General features: G+C 34.1%; 3 protein-coding genes across 3 annotated transcripts in view; all 3 read right to left on the reverse strand.

The window, feature by feature from the left end:
- Window positions 1–3,433: 3,433 nt before the first annotated feature.
- LOC108576674 (extensin-like) lies at window positions 3,434–10,367 on the reverse strand. The gene is made up of 16 exons (XM_017939715.1): window positions 10,288–10,367; window positions 9,995–10,131; window positions 9,790–9,922; window positions 9,590–9,703; window positions 9,395–9,516; window positions 9,115–9,311; window positions 8,888–9,036; window positions 8,744–8,809; window positions 8,513–8,670; window positions 7,487–8,431; window positions 7,184–7,411; window positions 7,043–7,095; window positions 5,731–5,834; window positions 4,345–4,389; window positions 4,036–4,251; window positions 3,434–3,702 (listed from the first exon to the last, which is right to left on the reverse strand). The coding sequence occupies exons 2-16, from the start codon at window positions 10,034–10,036 to the stop codon at window positions 3,434–3,436; spliced, it is 2,841 nt and encodes a 946-aa protein (XP_017795204.1). The 5' UTR covers window positions 10,037–10,131; window positions 10,288–10,367.
- Window positions 10,368–11,858: 1,491 nt separating this feature from the next.
- On the reverse strand, window positions 11,859–14,070 carry LOC108576676 (BTB/POZ domain-containing protein 1-like). Its single transcript, XM_017939720.1, has 6 exons — window positions 13,748–14,070; window positions 12,919–13,602; window positions 12,666–12,825; window positions 12,417–12,574; window positions 12,112–12,346; window positions 11,859–12,037 (listed from the first exon to the last, which is right to left on the reverse strand). Exons 1-6 carry the CDS (start codon window positions 14,017–14,019, stop codon window positions 11,876–11,878), a joined length of 1,671 nt encoding a protein of 556 aa, XP_017795209.1. The 5' UTR covers window positions 14,020–14,070; the 3' UTR covers window positions 11,859–11,875.
- Window positions 14,071–16,634: 2,564 nt separating this feature from the next.
- Window positions 16,635–19,562, reverse strand: part of LOC108576670 — a 27,043-nt gene continuing 24,115 nt past the window's right edge. The window contains exons 3-4 of the mRNA XM_017939712.1: window positions 17,841–18,171; window positions 16,635–16,841 (exon numbers count right to left, since the gene is read on the reverse strand). Coding sequence (XP_017795201.1) covers window positions 16,635–16,841; window positions 17,841–18,171 — 538 coding nt within the window. The remainder of the gene's footprint in view (window positions 16,842–17,840; window positions 18,172–19,562) is intronic.

Here is a 19,562-nt window from a genome sequence, read left to right on the forward strand (position 1 = left end):
TCCTTCAGATTCAAAATTAAAATTTAACTCTTCTTTGGATTAAAAATTAAAATTTAACGTGTTATAATTAATTGTCGAAATTAATATTCTTTCTTAATGATCAATATTACTCAAAATTTTAAAGCTAATTTCAGACGTTGAATATTGAATTTTGGAAGTAAATTACTTCGATAAAGTGTGTTTAAATTTCACCGTGCCAGCGATTCTGTTATGGCCTTAACACACACCGTTCACCATGTACAACGGCAGACAATCCCACCAGCGTACGACTTCATCGGATTTGTATTAAAACAGAATATCGCCCGGCATGAAAACCTAAGCCAATATTCGATCACCGCAGATACCGTGTTGGAACGTTTAACGACTTTAATTAGAACGATGGCCGATTGGTAGCAAAAACAGCTGTTTTAACGATGTCCACCGGCTGAGATCGATACGTGAAATAAACGTGTATTTTCGATCAGCAATAAGCTTTCATAATTGTATATTTTACCAGAATGTATAACGACAAATACAAATATCGATCCTTCAATAATCTCACTGCTAATTTCCTTTACCAAGGAATTAAATTCAATTGAGAACACCATTAAGGTAAATGTGAATTGTCACGAAGAAAAATTAAATTCCTACTTAATATCATTTTTAAATTTGCAAAAAAATGTCTAGGTGACTGCACAAACCTTGATCCCCCCCCCTCAAAAATATCCTGGAGGATATGTAATAAGAACGAATATTGTGATCGATAATTAACAGTAACACGTCGTTTTCTGTTATTAGAATTTTAATTAATGCTGAAGTAACCGGAGAGAATGTTATCTGACCTCGGTAAAACTTAATTAAACTCCATCTGATGATTGGAAAAATTGACAATTTAATATCATTCAACGATATAGCTTCGTTACTCTTGTAATTCGATTAGGTTGTTATGTCAACCGTAAAAATGTAATTGAATACAACGACCATATACACTGATATTCACTCTAAATTTACAGAACGAACAACTTCGTTTCTTGTAAATGTTCCAACGAGCTTGCTCGATGAACAAAATCCTGTCCCAAATGGTTTTCGTGAATTATGCGATGGCAGATCCTCAAATAATCGTGTTCATAGGTCAATGTACACGCCAGCAGGGGATCTTATACAGACTACAATTCCCACTGGTATGATCACTCGTTCTAGATAGAAGTAGCTTGTCAGCTCTACCGACTGATACGGCTATAAAGGACATCGCGCAACTGTACAATTACGCGAGCAACGTTGCTCTCCTATTTGCTACTAAATCACGGTGAAATGGGCAAATAAAAATTTCGCTCCTCGAGAACGTCAAACTTAGAAACGACAGTAAAAGAAGTATTATCAACGACGACAATGTTAATTGTGATTAAATTAATTTATTGAAAAAATTACGTTTTATCGGAAAATATATTTCTATAACTAAATCATAAAAATAACGACGTTAACCGAGGACTGAAGATTCCATACATCAGTCGAAATTCAACGGATTCGAGCTGGATGCTGTTTCATTGTAACGTTAAAATATCATACTGTATCGAGAATCGTCGCTTCGTGAAAATGTGTATGAAGTCAGGGGATGATTACCGACCCTGTTCGATTAGATGGTCAATTCGAAGATATAGTACCAGCGCTTCCTCGCTTGACATAATTAATTAACTTCTAACGAGACGCTACACTGTTGGTTTATTTAATACAACTCTTTGTGCAATCTGATATGGAAACATATTGTGAAGGCTGACTCCGTTTCCGGTTCAGTTCAGACTCGTAAATCGATGACTTCGGTGGATAAGGACCGAATTGTTCTTGATTTTAAAACGAGCACCAGTAGACCATGAGATTATTCACGGTGCTCGCAAAAAATCGTGAAATGTGTAAATTAAATAATCGCCGTTAAAACGCCATGGGGCGTCATTTTGTGGGTAAAACATGGTCGAAATACATTTTGATGCAACTAAGATCACGGTGGATGACTTAGCGTATGATAAACCGCGTTTCACACGGCGTGAAAGTAGGGAGAGACCACATCGGTATGACCAGAGGACCTACGGAGATAGTAATGCAATCGTAGTACAATAAAAACAGAGGGACCTTTTGGATGCGAGTTAGATATGGATTGATCAGTTTTGGGACACTGTTGGTCATCTAGACCAGTGATGTAAGTTGCGATATGTATCTGGTGGGCTTCAGAGTACCACAAAGGGTCGTGTGAAAATCAACGATGTAATTTATCGTATGCAACGTGAAGAACGAGTGTCGAGTTCCTTTTCCTCAACGAGAAGAATTTGAAGAAACAAGTTAAAGAAGAAATTGAAGAAAGATGCTCTCAAGAAACATCGAAAGGAGACTTGAAAGGAGACAAGAAGACTTGTAAGATTTACGAGTCTGAACTGAACCAGAAACGGAGTCAGACCTCGTTTACATTAACGGATTGTACAAAAAGTTGTATTAAATAAACCAATGGTGTTACATCTCGTTAGAAGTTAATTAATTATGTCAAGCGAAGAAACGTCGGCACCTAACATTTAACGGCGATTATTTAATTCACAGATTTTTTTTAAACGGCGATTATTTAATTCACACATTTTTTTTAAACGGCGATTATTTACACATCTCGCTGAACCACTTCCAATGGAACCAATTCCACGAATAAATGAGCGTGGCAAACTTTTCATGCGGAATGGCAATCCGCGATTTTGATATCAACGCCTATTATGATCGTAGGCAACGATTTATTCACGTTTGTATACAAACTTACGTACACCGTATGTATATTGTCTATAAGTAGATATCATACGGTACGTATAGAGTATGTCGACAACAAAAATGGGGAAATAGATATCGTACGATAAGTTCGGGAAAGGATTAATTACGTACTATGGATACAAAAAATTATACTCCTAGGTCCTGGAGTGTGTATGTATGTATGTGTGTGTGTGAATCGTAAAAGCATTTGTTGGAACTAATCAGAATTATTTCTCATTAGATGCACCCACATCGCACCGACACATATAGTCTTCTGTCACAAACCGTAATTCGCACGATTTCAACGTTTCAGAACCGCAGTATTTATAAATTCGTTACTATCCTTCGCTACCTAAGCCTTACAGACGTTTGCTATAAATAATTTGTAACATATGCACATTTTTTTTTCGATTTTTTTGTTTCTTTACAGAACAACATCTTTGCAGCAACATGTTCGCAACGAATAATTAAATAATAATTAACTATCGTGAGGAACAATTCGACGAAGATAACGTAATGCAATGCCATCCATTTACGTTTGTCATGCCCTTTTGTGAATCAACAGCATTCGCAATAAGTGGATTTGATTAAACGGCGCGAAAATCGGACGGACTGCATCAGCCATCTTTAAGGTACTAGCGTAAGAACTCCGTTCACATCGTATCATCGTACATATTTAATTCATCCACGGTGGACAGGAAGTCGGTGGCTGATATGTCTGAGAAATTGGCACCTGATAATGCTGCACTGTTTGAGGAGGATGCTGTGGTCGCTGCTGATGATGTGGCGGTGGTGGTGGCGGTGGATTGCAAATGGATTGCATCAATGGGTGTGAATTGTAAGGGGGAGGTTTTGTCGTATACGGTGGCATTTGATTATACTCGACATTCAACGGATGCTCCAATATCGCATTTTGTACGGGCGAACGATTACCTTCAATGTGTCCTGAATAATCACGGAAACATTCGATCATTATAATACACACCCAAATCTAAAATAGAATATGATAATTAAAAACTTGAACAGAGTTGCAAGTTAATGAACAATTGTTTCAAATGAATTGGAAGACAAATGATTATTTTTAATAGTTCGAATCGATGAACACTTCACTTGGAAACCCCACCAACCCAAATGCAAAGTTGAAAGACGTTCTTCGATATTTATTATAAATATTTATGTGTTCAATATTAAATGTTCACGTCATAATCATTTGGTTTGTATTTTTATACACATAGCACCTAAACAATTATCGAAACTGTCGTCGTTCACTATGAATACCTCTGGGTCTAATTTGAGGTGGTGGCATGTTAGTTGGAGGTAGTGTAGGACACACTCCTTGATGTTCTCCATCTCTTGGCATTGGTGGTGGTCTGCCCCATGGTACTCTAATATGGTGAGTTTGCCATGGTGCTTGTGGCGGAAGAGGAGGAGGCAGAGGTGGACCACCTCCAGGATGCATGTTCACTGAATCTCCTATTGGATTCTGCTCATTTCCTGTTACATAAATACAAGAACACAATGAACTCTGTTTCTCAGTTTATAAAAAATATAAAAGTAAATGTACCAAGTAACAAATGTTCAATGTACCTGAACTTATGCCTGCAGTTTTTGGGTCCAAGCTGCGTTTTTCACCTAAATAATTGAAATTCATGAAATGAAATAAAGTATACAGAATGATATGGAACAGCTATACATAAAATATATTGTACAATTAAATATGGCAAATAACGTGACGAAATATTGTATTACTTATATTTCATCTAGAAAGTCAATTCTCCATTGCTTAATTCAAAATTTTATTGGAAATTCCGATTAATTATTTTTCTACTAAAGGCAACACTGTGCGATAAAAGAAAATTTCCAAAGTATTTTACTTGGTAATGTTTACTTGATAAAACTAGAATAACACAGGAGAATAACAATATTTCACGCCATTGACCATTTCTAACTAAAAAGGAAATACTGATTATGACGCTAAATGCATCTGAAAACATAAGAAATAAGTCCATGGCACTCGAGAAGGTGTCACGATTACCGTATCATCTTCTTAATGTACATTGTTCGTTTCGTTCGTGATCTGTAAAATAAAATTTGTTATTAAAAATTTATTTACATGTATAAAATCCAAGTTTCTGGTTAAAATCATCCTTGAAGTTGTTACAGGATTCACTGCAAAATAAACAATACAATTAATTATATATAGCTGTTCGGCATATTCCAACATTCTGATTCTGCAAACCTTTTACATATAGGAAGAGGTACAAAAATATTTATAAACTGAGTATTATTAATGTCAATATGACAATATATGTTGCTACTCCATGTATTCGCATGCTCGGCTTCAGAAACGTGATCCAAAGATACATATCCTTGGTATTTGAACTTGTGAAACTTAAAATACTCATATTAAAAGATATAATGCATTTCAACATAACACGAACGATAATAATTATAGGTAATGCTGGTTAAAAGTAATCACTGAAATGTAAAATCACTTATGCATAGAGATCTGAAAACACATATACTTTAATAAAAAATATACGAAGAAGCATTAAAATTAGGATGCTTAAGTTAACTATTTTAATTATGTAATATAATGTAGCGAAAATTTTGTTAATTCTAAATTTTAACAACTCGCTAAGACGTACGGATTAAGAGTAAAGAGAAATTCGTACTGTTTAGCAAAAATATATTTACAGTAAATAATGTACTACAAGCTAAGAGTATTGAGAAACAATGCTAGATACCCATCTGAAATCGAAGTATAAGTATATTATTAAATTATAAACATAAAACTTTTTAATTGTAGTTACTTTGTACAATGAAATTAAGATATATACTTAAAAGTAGATATATATGATTAATAAATTCAACATATCTTACGTAACCACCATTATTTATTAAGTATTACACTGTGTTAATTTTCAAAAGGTATCTAGCACTCTTTCATCTTGAATACTCTTAGTTACAGACCTGAATGTGGAGGTGGCATTAGCAGCTTGTTTCGATCTCCATGAGGTAGGCCCGCAGCTGTTGGTGAGGGACCGTGTAAGACTTGCTGCTGCCGATCACCTTCTCTGCTTAAACAATTCAGTTTCAAATTATTAATTCACAATATGTGATTATAGGTAAACATTTCAAAACTTAAGCAAATATCACCTGATGGACAGCCATGGATATTTCTGAAATGTTAAAAGCACCTGGTGTTTCCAGGTCATAGTTAATGATACCAAACTTTATGTGAAAAGTATTTAATTGTGTTATAACTTAACAGCACAGAATATTATAATACTAAAAGTATATCCGATTGTTTTATATACCATACTGTAAGGTAGTATGTATATTTTTCAATTTTATTTCTCTTGGTTATCATTTTAGTTGAGAACTTATGACTAGTATTAAAAGCAAAAATAATATACAATCGTTAATTTAAAAACTGTACTGACAACAAAATAAGACTGAAGGCATATTATTCTGTCAGTACTGTATTTACAAAATAGATTTATTTGATGCAATATAAGAATATGTAAATACTTTTTCTTAACATAATATTCTGTGAAAAAAATAGTTATATTCACAATCATTTACTTTAAACATCCTGATTACTTAGACATTTACACCAATTTCATTCTTTGTGAAAAGTAAAACAGGTGCTTCAAAATAGTTTGATTGTGAATACATAAAATTTTCATTTCCAGATCTTGCAAAAATAGCTTGCAAGAGTAAATCGATGTTCCTTACTCTACAATATCGAATGTTTTTTTAAATTTTTGTAATAAACTAGTGAGCAAGAAACAACTAAAGAGTTCCCTGCTTACTTATTGAGTTTGGTACATCTTGATCAAAGCAGGTTTCTGAAAAAAATTTGATTTTATTGCAATGCATGTGTTCAAGCTTACTACGATATAAAGTACACTGACTATATGTAATCTTATAATTTTCATATCTAAGCAATTGATTATTAAGCAGTTTTCATAATTAAGAGATTCCATCACAGTTGGTAGTAACTACATTATGTAATGGAAAATATTAAACGCGTATACTTATACATATTTCAATAGTTTCTTTTAGTTTTAATATCAATCAGACACTATAAATAAGCATGTTTATTTTGTGTTTTAATTATGTATTTAAATATAATTAAAATTCATTAAACCTGCTTTATTCACCTAATAAATTTTAATTTTCTCGCATATTGCAAGAAAATTTTATTTCATACATATAAACATAACTATTCTACTAAACATGGAACTAAGTAAACAACGATTTTAACAATTTTACTTACCCTGTTCCATGACGTTGAGCAGGTAATGGGCCACACTGATATGGTGATGCTTCCTATAATTTATAGGAAAAAAAGTTATTCCAGTCTTCAATATACAGTAAAATAATAAATACCTCGTTTCAATAGATACTAAAAACTAACCGGATTTGTTTCAACATCTGAAAACCTTCTTTTTACACCATGAGACTTCTGTTCTGGTGAATCAGGCTTTTGTTCAAACTGTTGAGGTGGTGGTTGAACTGTATAGTGTACTTGAGGTGGCATATGGCCATTTTGATACTGCATGTGCTGAGCATGATACTGTATCTGTGCTTGAACTTGCGGTGGAGGTACATTATGTAGAGGTATATTTCCGGGTGGCATCTGAACCTATCGAATTAAAACTGAATCTGCTTATTACTGTATATTTCAATTAATAAAAGTAAATAAGCATTAATACGTCACCTGCAGTTGACCTTGTGATTGCAACATTTGCTGTGGTTGTTGTGCTTGATATAACCATGGAGCATTTTGTGGAGGAGGAGCTTGTGTCGGCGGTGGAATACTAGTAAGAACGTTCATAGAGTTCGGCATTTGAGCAGCAGGTGGTGGTACAATTTGTGGAGGTGGTACTGGTTGAGGCTGAGAACCTTGATCCACTGGTCCTTCTTGTTGATGTTGAATTTCACCTCCAGGAGGAAGAGGATGTTGTTGAGGATGTTGAGGCGATTGAGCATTAGGGACTAAAAAAGTTTGCGTAGACGGAGGAGGTACTTGTAAATGAAACTGAGGAGCATGACCTTCAAATTGTGGAGGTAACATATGCTGAGCCACAGCCTGAGATTGTTCGTGATTTTGTTGTAACTGTGGTGGAACAATATGCTCCCCAGGTTGTAACACAAACTGTGTCTGAGATTGTGATGCAGGTGCCTGCACTTGCTGATATTGTATTTGATAAGTCTGTGGTACTGGAGGTGGTGGTTGATTTGGAGGAAAGTTTGGCGGTGGAAAATGAAGATGCAGTAACGGTGGCGGCGGCTGTTGAGTTAGATTAATTGGAGTTGCTGGAGGTGGCTGTTGTAAATTTACGTTGACAGCTTCGATAATTCCTTGCGGTGGTGTAGAAGGCCTTTGCACATTTGGTTGTGTGTAAACATAAGAAACTGCACCACTAACTGGTGCACTACTACTTGTAATAAAGTTTTGTTGAGCTGGACTCTGTGGTGGTGGCTGACTCATAACATACATTTGAGCCACAGGTTGTGGTGATGATTGTGATCCAGGTTGAAGTCCTTGAATTTGTAATGGTTGCCCAGGATGAATTTGATATTGCACTTGACTTACTGTTGATGGAGGACCAATTAATTGCACTTGTCCAACTGGTGGAGGTGGCATAAAAGTTTGTATTTCCTTTATGAAGAAGAAAAAACCACCAAGATATAATAAAGATACTACTATGGTTAGTAATTACTACTTCAATATTTATATTACCTGAGCTTGTGGCGGTGGTACTAATGGCCCAGAATGGGGAGGAATGTGTACTCCAGGTGGAGGAACTGTTATACCAGACCCTGGTGCACCAGTTACTGTAGCAGTGAGAATGGTTGCTGGTAATGTTACTACATTACTTTGAGGATGTTGTATGATATCTGTTAAGAATGATTTGCAACAGTTACAGACAGAATTTCTCATAGCCATGAACTATTAGTGTATGTGCTCTACCTTGATGTTGTATAGTAACAACATTAGGCTGTCCCAAAGTACCAATATTCATGGTTTGAAATTGTGCTATAAAAGATGAAAATGACAACAAATGAAACTGTATATAATCATATTCACTATTCACTAAATATAATTAATTCATACTTTGTTGTATTTGAGACTGTTCTATAACTTGCTGTGATTGTACAGGTGGTGGTTGTTGCTGTATATATGATTGTAATTCAGATTGCATTGTTTGAATTAAATTGATTGCTAACTGTTTTGCATTTTGCAATGCTTCTGGCTTTGGATGCCTACACAAATAAAATATACAATATATTTCAACATAATAAATTCAAAATTATACAAAGAAAAAATATAAATGATCTTACTCTATATACAAATGTAATGGTTCAGGAGATTCAGTTCCTAGAACAGGATCAATGAATTGTGACCCTCTACCTCTTAAAGTTACATTTGCACCTGTTTCACCCCTAATATATAACAAATTTGCTCCACCTGCACCTATAATTCTACCTCTTAAATCAAACCCTTCAGGAGCATTTTCTATTCCAACACAAATTTTTTCCTATAAAGAATATGTAAATGTTGACGTTGACAAATTTAGATTACATTCAAATATATGATTAATTGCACAATAATATTACATACCACGGATGTAACTCCTGAATGTAAACTCATAAGAGGTGGTGGTGCATTGGTAAACCTACTTGGCCTATTTAAAGAACTCTGATGCTCTGTTTTAATAATTTCATTAATTTTTTGTATAGCCACTGTAAAAACAGGACTCAAATAAATATTTCTAAATTACTAGTAGTTTACAAAAAAAAATAAAAAGTAACATACAGTCTACATTGTGTTTTGTATGTCCCTGTATGTAGAGGTATAAAGGACGTTCATTTGGACAACGTAATTTTTCTTGTTCTGTCATGAAACGTCCACGTGTTGAAACAGTAGCACCTGAAAGTTATTTAAGATGTGCTACATGCAGTGAACATATTGAATAAAAAATTTATAACAAAAAACCATAAACTAAAAAAATATACCTGAATAAGAATTAATTTCATCTTGTATGTAACCCTTTGTAAGCAGTGTGCGGGCACTAGGTGGTATTTCATTAATTTCAAACTCTGATGTATATGTTTCCCCATTTTTAAAAGTTGCATTAGAAGCTGTTAACTATTTATTGTAAAACAAATCTATTAACGTAACGAATATCTATACTAATGTCAAATTCTTTCGCAAACGTACCTTATTATTTGAGTCTGAACCCCTCAATTTTCCTTTAGCCATGGGGATGAAATATTTACAGCCTTGTCAAATATATTTACTCTCATAACGTCAACACATACACACAATCAACATTACTCGAACGTTTTGTCACTGTACTAAAAAAGCGAATGAATAATTATGAAATTTCAATTACAGTACTTCACATTCCAATCGTAAGTAAACCACGTAGATTGAGTAAATTTTAGGTTATGACTGATAGCAATAAATCTCCAATTAAGCGCCAATGACTTGAACAATACTGTCAGGCATACCTAATCATTTAATGAAATTCAATCGCGTACTAGGATTCCATGACGAATACTTGTTTAAAAACGTTAATAGGAAATTAATTTTAAAGTAATAAGGCAAAAATATTAACCGACACTACAAATCACTTACTACCATTACTATGTGAGACGCTATGACACTGGCAGACTTGCGCGTATCAGAACGAAGTTGCCATGTTAATTTTGTGTATACGAAAAACAAGATATTATATAATTTAAAAATTATTGATAATAATTTTTTCATTTATTTAATTCCAATAATTCTTACGAACAAAGTAATTATCTAGTAGAATTAGTAATTAGTAATAATTATCTAGTACAAGTATTTTTTGTATTATGTAACGATAATGTAAACTAAATTAACATTGAAGTATAATTTAAAATTAAAAATACATAAGACCAATATAATACAGAAATAAACACTGCAAGAAAATACATTTTTTATTGAATAAATAGTTTATTTAACTTCTTAATATTAATATGTGCATCATCTTATATTGTAATACAATGAAAGTATAAATAATTAGCTGCACATTATGGACAAAAATATCGCGTAGATACGCGTACTTCCTTTGTTGTGCAAATATAGATAAATCATGTTTGACTAGTTTGCGCAATTAATCAGTACAAAGAACAAACTTGGAAGATTCAGTACAGCTAATATTTTAACAAAAAATGCGTTAAACTTCCTTAGTATTACAATTACATCTCTCAAACTTAAATAATACTAGAAAGATAACGATATATTGCTTCCATTTAATTCCTATATGTATATAGACAATACATAGCTTTCTACTAAAATTTATAGATTTTTTTATTGCTAATTCTTCTAAAAATATTTAATAAATTTTAGACTGTATTATACTGTTATTTCATGCAGAACGTTTACGACCACGAATATGCAGTTCAATTTCACATTATTTCATATATTTGTCTGGAAAACTTCTTTTAAACAATAATAATGAAGATCCGTCTATTTTGTTCAAGAAAAGCTGTAACTACTATATATAATAAATTTACCACTCATGTACATATTGTTTGAAGAGTTAGAAAAATAGATTGTCTTTAGTCATAAATAGTGGTATTTGTAACTTGCTCAATATATGGCTACCTTCTTCAAACTCATTTAAAACTCATTTACCTATAAAACTCTTAACTAACTGTTGAATGCCAGAGTTTAATAGGAAATTAAGATTTATTTGAATTTGAAGAAATCAACCATTAAGTTAATTAATTAAAAAATAAGCAGTTCACTTCAATTTTAGTTTTACATCAGTGGCATGAGTCAGTCTCTTCTCCCAATAAGGCCCTTTTGAGACCTACGAATTTCATTTTCAACACCCTCAATTAGATATAAGATATAAAATATTATCTTTTCACTTGCAATATCAACAAACCTTACAACATTTGTTAATGCTCATTATTTAAAGCATTGTACGTAATAGTAATAAAATATATATAATTGATAAAGAAACTGACATATAAAATTTGTTACACAACTCAATTTAATATAATAAGTTTTGAAAGACAATGAAGCTGATAAAAGGAATGTCGTTATTATGTACATGAGTTATTAAGTGTAAAATATAAGCTCAGGAATTTGTCCTTCATCAGTAGATGTTCCATTATTATCTCCAACTTCGATACTAAATTCAAATTTAACTTTTCCATTTCCTGAATCACTATCCACCATTACTGTTTTTAAACCTTTAGTTCCGTAATGAGAATAAGGACCCTAGAATAATTAGAATGCAATAGTAAAATTCAACATGTGAAGAAATTGAAAACAACGAACATTTTTATACACACTTTAAATGTTGCTGATGCAGTGTAAATTGTATTTGGTAATATTTCGGCTAATTCTTTGAACATTAAGCGATAAGTGTACTTTGAACCATCACAGCTAAAGCTTGTTGAATTTGTAGCAATCACTTTTCCAGAAGCACTGTGTATTAACTCTATCAATACTTCGTAAATTGCTGGGCCATGCATACTGCCATATACTCCATAGCCAATAAGAAATATACGTCGGTCAACGCTAAATCTGAAAATAGAAATTTAAATTACAAAACAATACAATTTTGGAACCACTTATATTGTATTTTGCAAATTACCTTATACGATCGCTTGTGCCGTTATATCCCCATATACTTTTGGTATGTTGAAATCTGCATACAGTTTGTTCTTTACCGGTCATGCAAGATCGTGGCATTGTTTGAAATCCTACCACTGGTTTTGGATTTAATATAAAATACGAAAATAGAGAAAGAACCTAAAAAACACATTATTATTAATAGCTTTACAATAATAGTTTCATAAAAATACATAGGTCATGTCTCCAATTACATAGTTATGATACTAGCCTCTGAATAATTCAGAAGTCCAGATTGTGCTGGACCAGCAGTAAATTCTTCTTTCGACATCAAAGGAAAACGAACCAATGAAAAAGTACTACCCAAAACTAATCGTTGATTTTCGGGAGTAACGGGTAATTGACGCCTTATACATTCTGCCCCTGACCATCTATTTTAAAGTGACAAATAAGTATGCATTTATATACAATAAGTAAGTGCATAAGTATGCACTAAATAAATAATTATATACATATTCATATACCTTAGGACTGCTTGGAATATTTTAGATTCTGTAACACGAAGGGTATCTCTTTCCAAAACAATTTTTAGTGTATCAATATCAATATCTGTAAATCCATCAGCATTCAATGCTTCTGTAGTAAATCTATCAATAGTATCTAAACACACTGCAGCCAGCTGAGGCTCATCAAAAAGACGAGCTTGTGTTAAAAGCAAAAAAGCATTATCACTGGTTAAATTATTCTTCAAATAATCCACACAGTGCTTCTCTAAAGCAGAGACTGCATACTTCTTAGCTGTATACAATGTTGTCATCACAGTTTCAGGATCTATCTGTATTTCATCTGTATATAAAAAAAGAAGCACTGCCAAAAAAGCAGCAGGTTCTACATCAGGTACTTCTATTTCTGAAGAAGCTGTTGCAAGTGTTCCATTAAACATTGCATCAAAAACGGCACTTCCAGAGGATAAGACTAGTTTATGAGCTGGTATACGCTGCTTCTGTGCTCCTCTTCCTACTATGAAGCTCACATCTGACAATATTTCATTATTGAAGAGAAAAACAATTCTTTCACGCATTGTTGCCTTTGTACCCTGCCAATTATGTGCTACTGTTGTTTGACTACTTGTAGATGTGCCTTCCAAAGTAACATTATTCGAAGGTCTTCCCTCCAAATGCAATGTATTTGCTGCATTTGTTGGAGGCCTACTAAAAAATGAATATCAATAAAATTATTATAGGGACAACCCTTCTACAAGCATTACAATTTGACATAATGATATACTCTATGCAATTAAAATCTAATATCTTCAAAACAATACATTAAATGCAACTCATTAAAACTACTTACTTGTCCCCATTCGAAGAAGAAGCTTCTCCACTTCTGGCTGTTGAAGAAGTTGGTTGATCATCTACATAAATGAAATTAAACGCTCGCCTAGCACGTGAAAGGGTAACATTGCCAATGGGTTGGGTATTTCGTACAGGTTCTAAACACGAATCTCCAGATACGGCAAGATTCACATTTTGTTGAGGTTCATCGTTGTCCTCGTGACCTAAGCGTAAATTATGCAGTCTCGACACGACATTTGGCATATCGCTCAAAGAAGCCTCCGAGGACATTTTCACGCATGAAACGTAGTATTTTTCGACGTACTGCCCCGTTTCATTGAATTACTGTAAATCGTGTCAAGAAAAGCGGCACGGCCGTTTACATCAGTTCGTTAGTGTTGCGTTCATTTAGCGTTCTACGTGTAAGAGTGTCAAAGTTTTTAACGCGGTGGTATTAGAGTGAACTGGTAAAATGTACGAACATCATTGTGTCAAAGTAATTTTTCACCTGTTTACTGGCAGGTGCCAGTCGTAACAGCCACATACACGTGCTTTCAGAAATGGCACCTGATCAGAATGTGCTCCTAAATAAATTATGCTTACCACAGACTATACTGTAGCTATTACGACAGGATATTCATGCATACGTATTTGATCGCTTATAGTGCATCCACAATGCATTTTATGCGAAAGTACTTACTAGAACGAGCGTGAAGCGAACTTTTTTTTACAATAAATTTTTCGTGTGTTTTTATACGACATTAACTGATAAAAACGTTCTATATTTATTCCGATAGCAAACAAAAAGAAACAAAACTTTAATATCGATATCTACGTAATTGACGCAACAACCTACGTTTTGCGATTATAGTTCGCGTTATCTCTTACAGAGGACACTATGGGCATTGAAATTGCAGCGAACGATTTTTATACTAGTTTTCGTTTCATTGATATTGTTGTATCAAAAATTCACCGTTAAGTCGTACTTTCATACGAAAAGAGAGACATATTTATAAAAGTAATTACGAATTTTATTGAAATTCTCTTATAATTTAAATTTTACAAACCCAATAACTACAATGTTTTATAATCTCTCGGCTAATAGATACGTAATTTATCGTGCAACTGAAAGTTTTCAGTGAAGAAAATCAAAAATTATAAATCGAATACATAAATGAAATTGACTGTGCTTAACGCGGGAAAGGAAATAACGAATGCGTTTTATAACAATTGTATTAATATCATTTATGTACAATGTATACATGGCAATGCAGAAAATAAATCTGCATGCCTAATGCGTGATTATAATACATGAGTGTTATCAAGTTGAAACCACTTGTTAAAATATTAATATGACAACTGTAGCGATAGAAAAGAAGAATATACTTATTTCGAAGGGTTCCTTGCTAATTAAACGTACGATGTAATTTACTATAGTACATTCATAAATATGTTAAGTTGGAGAACTGGTATTATAGGCTAGCTCGTTATTTATGTTATCAGTGTGTACATCTGACTAATACGATTTCAGCTATTTAAGTACAATGTTATCGGTCATTTTTTTAAATTCTAAACGAACAGATTATTGCTTATAATTTACATATTACATTAACGCAACGCATAAAAACGTATTTATGTTAATATTCGTGTACCTTCATATATCTACAAAGTGACAAATAAATCGATAAAGTTCTGTTAAAATAATGGCAGCTTTATTATTTGTAACTTATGCGTTAAATTAATGTCAGCTTCTATATATATATATGTATATATCTGCATTTTACATAAAAACTACCTACATGCTTGCATATAAAATAAACACATAATCCAATAATTCCGCATTTTAGATAATACAATAAAATTTCTATTCCGTTTTTTTTTTCCATACTTTTCCTTATCCTACATTCAGATTTATTAATAATTGTCATGGTTACTAGATCGTGCAACATTTCGCTCGTTGCATCCTCTAATTCTCCTAGTCGGTGCTTTAAAAGATAAAACAGACCTAACAGAGGCGTTAGTTAAATTAGAAGTTTAATACGTTAAATAGAATTAAGTAGGTTTCTGTTTGGCTCTCGTTACTCATTACATAACGAATCTAACGCAGATCTATGAAAAATAGCAAGCTATTAACTTACAAACTAATAATAACCATAAAAATCCTACGTTCCCTAACTTACCGATACAGGCACAACATTAAAATGTACATAATAGGAGCATAGGATACAATAACTGGCCGCGGATGAAAATGGAAGTGTTGCTTAAAGTGTTAAATGGAAATCTGATCGAGACGTCTGTCTGTCTGTCTATAATATTAATAATGTATACCGAAAATATGATTACACTGACAAGTAGTTTGTGACAAAATTTAGAAGAAGAAGAAGAAAAATATCTAACACATTCCTCGAATCGTAATATCAGTCTATCCATCTATCTATCCATCCGAAGGAGATTCTACTGACTTCGTTGTACTACAACATTTGATTTCACCTCGATCTAAAAAATATCAATCTTATCAAAAATAAAACGGAATACACAATTTGACGGAACCTCCGACTCTACAAAATCTGAATCGTATTTAATTACCTTATCATACCGAAACGATGCAAGCTTCCGTCAAGGCACTTTTAGTATTAATAAACGAGTACTTTTCTTTTTTAACATTAACAATATGAACATTTCAATCCTCGTTAGAAGAAAACCCTTCTATTGGTAACATTTTAATCCTGTACAATCCGACTGATACAATCGAATCTTTGTTCTTTTCTCGTCTGTTCTCTTTTCCTGATTTATGTCGGATCGTACAAGTTCGACGGATGTTGGTTATTGCTCGGAGCAATTTTCTTCATCGGTAGTATCACGACCTTGGAGGTAGGATTTGGCCAGACTCCGTGGAAACGCAGATCTCACGTCTCCTGGTCAAAGTCGTGGTCCCTTGGCTTACTCTTCTTGTACTTCTTCTTCTTCTTCGGTTTCGGCATGACCTCGCAGCTGCACCCACTTCGCACTTTGATGTAGTCTAACGTCCACATCGATCCACCCACCGTGTTCCCGGCGAACGTAGGGATTAGGCGTTCTCTGTGCCGATGCCTCCCGTGTTCTTCCTTTCCACCCTGAGGAAAAAGACAGAGGATTTATAGGTGTGACGGTTTGACGTAACATCTTTGTTGCGAATGAGAGTGTAACGATGTGAACGTGAAGTTTTCCGAAGAATGACTTCCATTGGTAACAGTATTAAATATAAATCTTATAATTAATTCAAAAATCGCAATATTTCAATCTGAATTTTAAGAATCTTCGTTTTTGGAACACCGTGCAGAAGTTTGCAACCGTAGAAATCTAAAAAAATTGGAATCTTCAATACCTAATACCAAAATTTCAGGACACTGTGCAAAAGTTTGCAACCGTGGAAATTTAAAAAATTTAATATCTTCATTTTTGGGAATATCCAAATTTCAAAACACTGTGCAAAAGTTTGCAACGGTAGAAATCTAAAAAAGTTGGAATTTTCAATACCCAAATTTCAGGACACTGCAAAAGTTTGCAACGGTAGAAATCTAAAAAGGTTGGAATTTTCAATACCCAAATTTCAGGACACTGTGCAAAAGTTTGCAACCGTGGAAATCTAAAAAAATTAGAATCTTCATTTTCAGGAATACCCAAATTCCGAAGCACTGTGCAAAAGTTTGCAGCCGTGGAAATCTGCGAAAATCAGAATCTTTATTTTCAGGAGTACCCAAATTTCAAAACACCGTGCAAAATTTTGAAACACCAGAAATTTAAGAAAAATTCTTCAATCCAGATATTACTAACTAAGCAAAACGTCCTTAATCTTTAATCTGACTGTGAAGAACGTCATTTTCAAGGATACCCAAATTTCAAAACACCGTGCAAAATTTCGCAACACCAGAAATCTAAAAAAAAAAAATTCTCCAATTCAGATATTACCAACTAAGCAAAACGTTCTTAATCTTCGCCACTATCTCATAACTGTATCGTCGAAGAAACGAGTTCGCCTAACGAACGTGTCTCCCGACGACGAATGGACGAAGAGACGCGCGTGCTAGCCAAGTCTAATGAAATCATGATCGGGCTTATTTTACAACACGTACCGTCGATCCAGAATTTTCAATGATAGCGTAAGTGTACGAGAACTTCTGCACACATCTGGACTGGTTACTGAACTTCCGGTCGATGAACCTGCACGGCTTGTCGAGGACGTCTGGCCTGCAGGAGTACTCGAAGAACCTCTGGGCGTTCTGGCCATCCCGATACAGCTGGACGTACATGTTTTCCCGATTTCGACCGCCGACCGGTTCCACCATTTCCTCTACCGTAGGGCAGCAATCGACTGGAAGCCCGTCCTCGCCTCCTTCATGTCGCAGAAGCATGTTCATCTCTCGATAAGTCATCCGCTTGGTCGTATCCTCCACGGCCTGCGTCCTGGAAAGTTCACGGAAAAATACGGTCGGTCACTCGAAAGGGCATTTCCAATATCTGAGAGAAACGACGAGGATCGTTCGATAGGTAAAGAGGCGAAGAGCTCTGGTTCAAAAAGTATCGAAATAAGAGGTAGGATACTTTCAAAGTTATAATTTCGCATTGACAACTACTTCAATTTACATTTGAAAAATAAATTGAAGAATTGAAAAATCAAAGGATCATAAATTTAAAGATTGAAAGAATTGAAGAATTAAGGAAAATTAGGTTTAGAGATCTCCTCCCTTGAGATTTCTTTTGGTTTCGATCCACTTTTGTGGACTCAAGCTTCCACAATCTGCAAAATGTGCAAAACTGGCTCAAACGACAAAACAGAGAATTCTTTGCTGCTGGTATGCTAAAGCTAGTACAGTGAATGGACAAGTGCATGATTGTGTGCAGAGGATCATGTCGAAAAATGAGCCAATTGCAAGATTCGTTGAACGAACTACAGCCATTTGTCTTTTACGAGTAAACGCATAGAATCTTCATTAACCCATTAACACTCAACGTCCTTTTTTATTTTAAATTTTTGTTACACTTATAAATAACGCAATAGGAAGTAATTTATAATGTTACATTCTCAGGAAGTAGTTTAATTCAACGGTAGCTCAAAGTAAAACGTTAGAAAAAAAGAAAGAAAATTTTAGCACTAATGGGTTAACACTTGCACAGCTATCGATGGATCTTTTTCGCCCCAGAAATCAATTTCCTTTCACTCACGTTCTTCCTCAATCGTCTATCAATACCAAGTTTTCTCGTATTCCTTTTCTATCTCGTGGTTAATCATACAGCGCTGCTATTCTTGAAACACTAGCCGTGCTTTAACAGATAAGACTGATTTATCTCTGAGACATGTATACAGTCTATATGGTTATATATACAAGAAAGACGAAAAACGACCATAACAAGTTTGTTACAAGTAAGAGGGGAGGAATGATGCTTTACATGTCAGCGAAAAGGCACCAAACATTTTTGAAAGTGTATACACTAAGAACAATTTGTATATAAACTGCATTCTACGTTGATAAAAAAATAGTGGAATGCAAAGTTCGGTGTTTCTGGCTCGGAACGAATTTTTGTTAAATAAAAATGAAAAATATTTAATAAAAGTTCAATTTTTAACACTTTACCGACCGCTCGTTGTTCAACTCTTTTCGGGCTCCGTCTTTACTATCGTGCGGGAATATAAGCGCTTATTCTTACAGCTATACAAATTTTAAATTAAACTTCGCGAGAGTGCTTATCATATCGTCCGCTTTCTCTTATTATAGGGAAATTAAAATTGATAATATTAAAGAGCGCTAAGCGTTGGCAGTCGGTATATAGGCTTCCGGTCGGTAAAGTGTTGGTAT

This window comes from Habropoda laboriosa, unplaced genomic scaffold, assembly GCF_001263275.1.
Source record: "Habropoda laboriosa isolate 0110345459 unplaced genomic scaffold, ASM126327v1 scaffold434, whole genome shotgun sequence".
Lineage (NCBI taxonomy): Eukaryota > Metazoa > Arthropoda > Insecta > Hymenoptera > Apidae > Habropoda > Habropoda laboriosa.